Raw genomic sequence first — 8,873 nt, 5'->3', positions numbered from 1 at the left:
AAGGAAGCGGAGTAGTCCCGAATCCCCTCCGCAGGAATCCATTGGGAAGAAAGGAGCTGAAGGCCCGGCAGGAGGACCCTGCGAGTCGGGCAACTAGGGGCTGCTCTTGGCCGGCGCCATCGGGAGTTCCTTTTAGAGTTGCCTGTGAGCAAGTCAGCCCAGCCAGCCGGGCTTGTGTAGCCGCTCCGTGGCAGCAAGGCTTTTCCAGGGTAGATGCCTTTTATGAGCTAAAAGGGCTTACTCCCTGCGACCTCCGTGCGCCCCAACTCTCCCCACCAGCATCTTGTGCTACACCCAAAAACCTACACCATGGGGAGACTTTTCTGGTGGTCCAGTGGTTAAGACTCCGCTCCCAATACCGGGGCTCAGCTTCCATTTTTGCTGAGATAAGTAAGATCCCACATGCCCTGCGGACCCCCCGCCGCTCAGTCAAGAAGAAAAACAAGGGTCGGGTGTGGAGTGAGGGTTTGGGGAGAGGCTAGGGGAGAGAGATTCTCGTGACTGGGAAAAATAAGGGATCCTCAGGCAAGAGAAACATTTACAGGGAAGACTTTGGCAGAGCCTCAAAGCTCCGGAGGTGTAGAGTGCAATCGGCTTCCCATGTCAGAGCTGGGAGGAACCTAGCTATCCAGGTGAACAGGGGCCCCGTTCTTACAGCCCACACAGATGGGCCTGATGGACTCCTTCTTTTGGTAGTGGCAGTAGGGCGGCCGGGCTCCTGCCTTGGCAAAGCAGTCTGTGACGCTGATGTCGTGAGAGCTGTTGTGGCAGCTCAGCAAGGAGCTGCTGCTGGTACAGGGCACAGCTGGAGTTGTGCAGAAATCTGCTATGGTGGCCAGATCCTCGTGAATGAAGGTGTTGATCTGCTTGCATCTACCCCTGTGGATCAGCCACCGTCGCCTCATCATCACATCGCAGTATCGGTGCTGTCCCCCAGGAACCCATGACCTGGGGTTATCTATGTGCCGTCTTGAGAAGGACAGGCCTGAAGCGAAGACAGTTAGCTCCAGCAGGAGGAGGAGGAGAAGGGTCCACGTCAGATTCATGTTCCCTGTGAAAGCAGGTCAAGGAAGGCTGGGGTCAAGGAGCAGGCTATGGTCCCTTTCCCTCAAGATAACTATTTCTAAGAACTCTTGGCCCAAACACTTAATGTTCCTGATGGCCCCTGTTGTTTTATAGTCACTAAGTGTCCAACTCTTTTGTAACCCCCGTGGACTATATAGCCCTCCAGGTTCCTCTTTTTATGGGATTATCCAAGCAAGAATACTGGAGTGGATTGCCAGGGGAATCTTCACAACCCAGGGATCAAACCTGCATCTCTTGCATTGTAGACAGGCCCCTAGCTATGCTTACTCTTGTACTCACAGAAATTACTGTTCTCACATCCCCTTTCCACTTCACTGCCGCCCCCCCCACCCCACCCCCACTTCTTTTCTCTGAGAAAGTGATGAGGAGAGAAGAGAAGGACTTGCCAAGAAAGAAGGTGCCTTTCACCCACTCACGCCTTAATGGGTCTAACTCTCTGGTGATTTTTCTCCTTACTCGAGTAGTTAACCTAAAGATATATCTCTGAAGTGTTTGCATATATCAGCCTCCTGATTCCGCAGCTTATGAATGAAGCAGGTGTTTCTGCCAAATCTTCCCTCCAGTGGGTGAGCTTGAAGGGTAATTGACAATCTATATGCCTTGCATCTTAGAAAATATTTCTACTTTCTTAAATTACTTATGCCTGTTTTAAATTTTGTTTAAAAGAAAGTGGGTGTGCTCAGTTCTAAGAGAGTGAACTTCATGTTTCCCTCTCCTAGTCCTCTGCCTCATGGAGGCAGAATAAAGACTCTGGCTTCTCTATGTGTAAGGAGTAAGGACTGGGTGTCAGGTTCCTGTTTCTGGGTCTAATATGCCGATTCCTTTCTTGAATACCTGAGAGTCTCAGGGCAGGGCTTTTGCAGAGCAGATGACATCCATGGAGACAGATATGTCCCTCTCAGCGGTGGATATTCCTAGCAGAAATGGAACCTTCATTGCCTTCCCTCTTTCCTCTAATCCTATAGGAATTATATTATGGACATTTTCTTCCCAGACCATAAGGGGAAGGCCATTTGGAAAACTCTCAGATCTGTCAATGATCTTAAACAGACTGCTTCATGGGACTCATTTCATGTTTACTATTTCACACCCAGAATCTTTATCAGCATCACACAGGGTACCTATGACATCCCTACAAATATGAAGAAAGAAACATGTAGTTTGGTGCCTGTCTTTCACAAACTTGCTCTTGGAGGCAGGCCAATCACCCCATCCTACTCATCTCTAAAGTGAAGATTATAGACTAGAGATCTCTTTCAGTTCAGTCATTTTCTGTCTTTCAAGCCCTAATAAAGCATTGCTTGTATGTATGAGTCCATGTGTGATTTTCTGTGTACCCTATGGCTTATGCATGTTCAGGTAGGGAGAAATATTTTGTTTTCAAATTGAGTTTCCCTTTGTGATTTGTTAATCCAATTAAATCTAATTTTTCTGAAAAACACTTGTTAGTGAATTTAGGCAAAAAAAATTTTCAATCACTTTTATGTTAAGATTATATTGTTTTTCTCTCCACAATTTAAATTTTTGTGAATGTTCTTATTGTGTGAGAAGTTTTCTGAGACTTGGGTCTGCATTTCAGTAAGGGAAGGAAAGAAATCAATATACACACCTTCCAGAACTCCAAAATCAGCTAGGCTAGCAGACCTGCTAATGAGGGTGGGGGAGGGGCAGCTGCAAGTTGTAGCTGTAAGATTTCATAGATCTTACATTGATAGGTCTCCTTGGTAGATAAGCCTCAAAAGCCTTTTGTCTATTTCAGCAACAAGGCAAGAGCTGATAACAGCAGTCAGGAAATTGAGTTGTAATATCATAACTAGATTTCAATATCCTTTAACTTCTGCTTGATCATTAGCCAAGAAAAGAGGAACTGTCTCTTTTTTAACTTTACTATCCTTAGCTATTCTTGTTTAATTCACACAATAGTTCTGACAAGTATGTTATTATTTACAGAGTTCACAGTTTCCTGTGTTCATGGCCCTGCATAACTGGCCTTATGGCTTAAAGTAGCCCACCCTCTGGTGTGTTCCACGTGGCCAAGTGTCAATAGTACGTAGAGCATATCACTTCTCAGAAGCAGTATAGATCTGATTCAAATCAAGATCCTTTACCTGACCACAACTTTTTTTTTTTTTTAATTTATTTGGTGGTGCCAGCTCTTAGTTTTGGCACCCGGGATCTAGTTCCCTTACTAGGAATCGAACCAGGGCCCCACTGGGAGTGTGGACTCTTGCCACTGGACCACTAGCAAAGTCCCTGACCCTAACTTTCTGAAGAGGGTATGTGGCAGGCCTCAGGACAAAGAAAGGTTTATAAATTTATTCTCCATGAAAAAACGTGTCTTCACGTTGAGGGGAAAAGGTCCCTTTGAAGTGTTACACTAACCCAGTTCTCTGAAAACAACCAAGAGGAAAAAGCACACTACCTAAAATTAGTAGTTGTGATTAGTGGCACCCTGCTTATTTAACTTCTATGCAGAGTACATCATGAGAAACAGGCTGGAAGAAGCACAAGCTGGAATCAAGATTGCCGGGAGAAATATCAATAACCTCAGATATGCAGATGACACCACCCTTATGGCAGAAAGTGAAGAAGAACTAAAGAGCCTCCTGATGAAAGTGAAACAGGAAAGTGAAAAAGTTGGCTTAAAGCTCAACATTCAGAAAACTAAGATCATGGCATCCAGTCCCATCACTTCATGGCAAATAGATGGGGAAACAGTGGAAACAATGGCTGACTTTATTTTGGGGGGCTCCAAAATCACTGCAGATGGTGATTGCAGCCATGAAATTAAAAGACACTTACTCCTTGAAAGGAAAGTTATGACCAACCTAGACAGCATATTAAAAAGCAGAGACATTACTTTATCAACAAAGGTCCGTCTAGTCAAGGTTATGGTTTTTCCAGTAATTATGTATGGATGTGAGAGTTAGACTATAAAGAAAGCTGAGTGCCAAAGAATTGATGCTTTTGAACTGTGGTGTTGGAGAAGACTCTTGAGAGTCCCTTGGACTTCAAGGAGATCCAACCAGTCCCTCCCAAAGGAAATTAGTCCTGGGTTCATTGGAGGGACTGATGCTGAAGCTGAAACTCCAGTACTTTGGCCACCTGATGCGAAGAGCTGACTCATTTGAAAAGACCCTGATACTGGGATAGATTAAGGGCAGGAGGAGAGGGGGACGACAGAGGATGAGATGGTTGGATGGCATCACCGACTCAACGGACATGAGTTTGGGTAAACTCCAGGAGTTGTGATGGACAGAGGGGCCTGGGGTGCTGTGGTTCATGGGGTCACAAAGAGTCAGACATTACTGAGTGACTGAACTGACTGACTGACTGATTAGTGGCAGTTACTGAGCTATATGCAGACTCACCAACTAAAATTTATGTGAAGAGATTTAGTGTAAGGTAAAGGTGCACAAGTGGAAAACTGTGGACAGACCAATCAGGAAAATCATAGAAGTGTACTCCAAGTACAATTTTAAAGGTGGGGAGTGTGGTTGCAAATCAGTCATGATATTGTGTGAGTCGCCTCTCAGGACACTTGTAGCAAGCGTGATGGGCAGTATCTGAGTGAACAGGATGTGATCAGTAGGTAAGAGAGTGAGTGAAAACCCTTGAACTATTGCCACCTTCACCAAAGTCAGGGACTATTCCTCTCTAGTTGATCCCTTGTGGTGTAAGAGACTCAGTGCACCAACATCTCCCAATTCTTAAAGATAACACAGGAATGCGGATTTTTATGTGAATTATCCCAATTTGAAGAGTGAATATCTAAAACCCAGTATTAACTGTAAAATTGTATATGCCGATCCAGAGCAGAATTTTGAGCCAGCTGCATCCCCTGTGACCACAGTGTATGATTTTTAGTTCATATTATAGACATTTAAGTACAGGTCCCTCTACCCAGGGTGGTTGTCAGCATCACAGAAGGGCTAAACTACATTTAATTCATTTTGACATCCTCATCTCTCATGAAAATTCTTTTCACAAAATATACATGGAAAAAAACACTTGTTTCCTGATAAAAGATATTAATGCATTTTAGGCAGAATGGGATTTCTGGCAGAATCCTATTAGCACTGCACTGAGTCCTATCTGGGTCACCATTATGTCAATGTTTACTTAAAGACATCAATGGTAAAATAATTGCATTTCTAGATGACAGAAATATAGAAAGGCAGTAAAAAAAAATAACGTGGATTAATTTTCATGGCAGACTGTACAGTACCATTTAAGGACGTAATCTAGTTTTCTAACTTAGAGGTTAGACCAGAGATTTAACATCTCTTACCTGAAGGCTCTTCATACCTTAATACACTTTCCCTGTCTGTACAATGTCCCACACCATCTTCTTAGTCTAGAATGCTCATTTATTCCCTAAAGTCTCTAAACTCTACTTATCCTTTATAACCCTGCTCAAATGGACATTTCTTCTGGAAACCTTCCTATCCCTTTGTCTGCAGTGCCCCTCAAAAAATGTCTTCACACAATGTTTTTACCTCTATCACACTGTAATAAAATCATGGGTGTACCATAATTTTTCTCTGCTTCTCTGAGGACCAAGAGTATGTTTCATGCATCAAGTTATATGCTATGACTTCCATAGTTCCAGGAAGGCAATGTCATATCCACTAATGCTCATTTTATAAATTAAAAAAGTTTTTTCCTGTTAACAATGAGAAATGAAATGTACTAGAAAGATAAATGGTGGCTCTAAGGCAGACTGTTTTGTAGAAAATATCACAGATTAAAAAGAATGCAAGAATTCAAGTTCTAGCTTGGAATCCCCTCTATAATACTAAATGTTCATTCTCTGGTAGATCTTACAGACTTTCTTTTAGGTGTTTAAGGTTATGCTACTTCACAGGAAGTGAGAGCAAAAATCAGGCCAGGGTAAAAACAAAAGAAAGTGAATTCAGTGCATGGGAAGCAGGGGAAAAAAAAAAAAAAAGACAACAAGAACAGAAACTCATAGATGCAAACTAATTGCTTATAGGATTTTGTGCAATGAGAAATTCAGAGCTCAAGTTTCCAGCACAGACAGGTGAAGAGATAAAGAACATTTGGGTGAGAGGGAACTGGGACGATTACTAAAAATTAAACGGAGACCTGAGTTCCTATTGTGCAAACAAGCCTCCCTGACCCTTATTTGCTGAGTACTGGGCCTGCCTTTATGTACTTTAGTCTTTCAATGTGTTGCCCCCAACCTGAGTTATAAAATCTAAGGCCATTCTGCAGCCAGTGATACTTTTTATCTGAAAGTCCAGACCCCGTGGCAGAGCTGTGCCCTGCACAGGATGCCTAGAATTAGGTTTCCTACAAGAGAAGCAGCAGTGGTGTGTCCCTGGGGACACACAGATTGGCAAATGATGAAACAAAGAGACTCAGTGCATGAGTGGGCCCTGTGCCAGTCTGCGGGTTTCTTCATGCCCTAGACTCAGAACCCTCGTGCTTCTGCTGGCCCCACCCACAGGGACTGCTCTATATCTCCAGTCCCAAGGATGGGGGTACACCAGCTGCCCCTGAGCCCAGGACATTCAGCTGGATCTGTTCTCACAGGAGCCAGAGCAGAGGTACTGGGTAAGACAAGGAGCCCTAGAGCTGAAGTTAGTGCCCAGGGCACAGGACAGACTTTGGGGTGAGGAAAAAGGAGCTAGAAACACAGTGATAGCCGGGGTCTGCTGGGTGAGTGAGGAGGGACTGTACTATTAGTTGCTGGGATGCAAAATATACCCTTCTTTTCACAGGAAACATGGTTCCAATACAGCAGGATTCTCGGCTTCGTCTCATTTTGCTGCTGGGGCTCTTGGGAATGGTGATCTCACTCCATGCCCCACCTAATAATTTTACACGGGCTCAGTGGTTTGAGATTCAGCACTTAAATATGGTCTACACTCAATGCAATGCCGCAATGAGAGTGGTTAACAGTTACAGAATGGTATGTAAAGATAGAAATACTTTTCTCCACACAACATTTGCTTTTGTAGCTGGTATTTGTAAAACCCAAAATATAAACTGCTCTGACCGACGCAGGATGAACTGCCATAATAGCTCAGTCCAAGTGCCTATAACCGACTGCAACCTCACAAGAAATGCAACGAATTACACAAACTGCAGTTACCGACAGACATCGGCAAAGAAGATCTTCATCATTGCCTGTGAGAAGAGATCACCTCGGGACAGTCCCAGTTACCCTGTGGTTCCAGTTCACTTGGATAAGATCATGTAAATTTCAGGTCAGCACTTTGGCCTGTGCTTACCTGCCAAGCCCCATGGTCATAGCTGCAATTCCTATCCCCCGATCTTCCCGGGATATCCACATCAGTCCTCATGGCCCCAGCCCCCCTGTGCCCTTTAAGCTTTGCTCAGCTGAAGCTACATATGTACCCACAATAAACTTTGCAACATTACACACAAGGCTCTGTGTGTCTGCTTGTGCCCTTCTGTTGTGTGGCTACATCCTGGTCTAGAGGCGTTTCTCCTTCTCAACAGACATTTGTGGGAAAATGAGAGACATGAGGATAAGAGGTTCCTGTGTCTTGAAGTTGTGCAGACTTTTCCTTCTTTCTGCTGTAGGGCAGGAAACTGAGGCTTCCATTCATAGCTGACTATTTCAATATCAGGGGGCACAGAGTCCTCAGTAACTAGAAACAAATGTATTTTATTCTGATCGAAGAATCATACACTAAATGATAGCAGTAAACTATATGGTGTAAAAATGAAAAGAAAGGGGAATATCATAATTGTGATAAGACCAAAAGAATAAAGCAAATTTTAGGCTCAGAGATCCATTTTTAAAGAAGTATATCAAATCTTCAGGTATGTATGGTCATCCTAGGGGTGGATCTAGAGTTTGAGTCTAATGTGGAATGATATAAAGTGTTCGGGTAGTACATGATCAGATTCTAGTACCACCTGGAGAAGGGGTGGCACTCTTTTCTGAGAACTTCTATGCCCTGGAGGAGGCAGCAGCCTGTCATGTTGTGGAGAAGGTCAGGAAGGAGACCTGGAATGAGGCCCTCTCCCAAGGATGGGTCAGTGGCTCATTCACATTCAGGTCAGGAAGGGGCACAGGCTCCAGGACTCTGGAAATAGCCTGACAGAAAAGGAGGCTGATAATGACAGCCCCTACTCTCCCTCCATCCCAGAGCTGCACTCAGGAATCAGTGAGGAGCAGGAAGGGAAAGCTCCTCACACACTGGGGTCAGGAGCAGCATTCAGGGGATTGCTTGGGAGACAGGCTGAATCTTTTGCAGGACTTCACGCAGAATAAAACAGAGGTGGCTTGTCATCAAATCTGTACCTCTGTCCTTGAGTCTGGTGTTTCTGACTTCCTTTATATCAGCTCCTTTTCCAGCTCCAGATATATAGTAATTTCCTTTCCTCCCACCCCCCATATGATCATTCATTCTTGCTCTTGGTAGTACTGCACACACCAGCTGCACTGGAGCATTTTCTCTGGAGAAGCCATTGGAAGATTTGTTCCTCGGTTGGAGTTATTGCATGGAGACCCTAGGTTTGGAAAATTCTGGAGTTCAGCAGAAACCACTGACTTCAGGTTAATAAACAGTGGAAAGACATGATCTCACTCTTCCAAATGCTTTGGAGTAACAGAAGAAGGAGTTGGAATACCGCAAGGCTGGAGTCACATTGGCCATGATGCAGGATGCAGTGAACCTTCTTGTCTCTACAGATCATGTGTCTCCTCCCAGACATGGACACAGCCTCTCTAACAGTTAACTCAGCTGCCCCATCACTCTCTGCCTTGTGTCGTCTTCCCCCTCCCA

The 8,873-nt window shown here is 44.4% G+C and overlaps 2 protein-coding genes across 2 annotated transcripts; one reads left to right on the top strand and one right to left on the bottom strand.

The window, feature by feature from the left end:
* Positions 1-620: 620 nt before the first annotated feature.
* LOC129621933 (ribonuclease pancreatic-like) lies at positions 621-1,046 on the bottom strand. The gene has a single exon (XM_055538955.1). The coding sequence runs from the start codon at positions 1,044-1,046 to the stop codon at positions 621-623; it is 426 nt and encodes a 141-aa protein (XP_055394930.1).
* Positions 1,047-6,838: 5,792 nt separating this feature from the next.
* Positions 6,839-7,452, top strand: LOC129620487 (non-secretory ribonuclease-like). The gene has a single exon (XM_055536299.1). The coding sequence runs from the start codon at positions 6,839-6,841 to the stop codon at positions 7,313-7,315; it is 477 nt and encodes a 158-aa protein (XP_055392274.1). The 3' UTR covers positions 7,316-7,452.
* Positions 7,453-8,873: the final 1,421 nt, after the last annotated feature.

Source organism: Bubalus kerabau, chromosome 10, assembly GCF_029407905.1.
Source record: "Bubalus kerabau isolate K-KA32 ecotype Philippines breed swamp buffalo chromosome 10, PCC_UOA_SB_1v2, whole genome shotgun sequence".
NCBI lineage: Eukaryota > Metazoa > Chordata > Mammalia > Artiodactyla > Bovidae > Bubalus > Bubalus kerabau.
This window is presented reverse-complemented; position numbering and strand designations above follow the sequence as displayed.

Coding starts and splice junctions, on each gene's coding strand:
- LOC129621933 (XM_055538955.1), bottom strand. CDS start 1,046: ATGAATCTGACGTGGACCCTTCTCCTCCTCCTCCTGCTGGAGCTAACT.
- LOC129620487 (XM_055536299.1), top strand. CDS start 6,839: ATGGTTCCAATACAGCAGGATTCTCGGCTTCGTCTCATTTTGCTGCTG.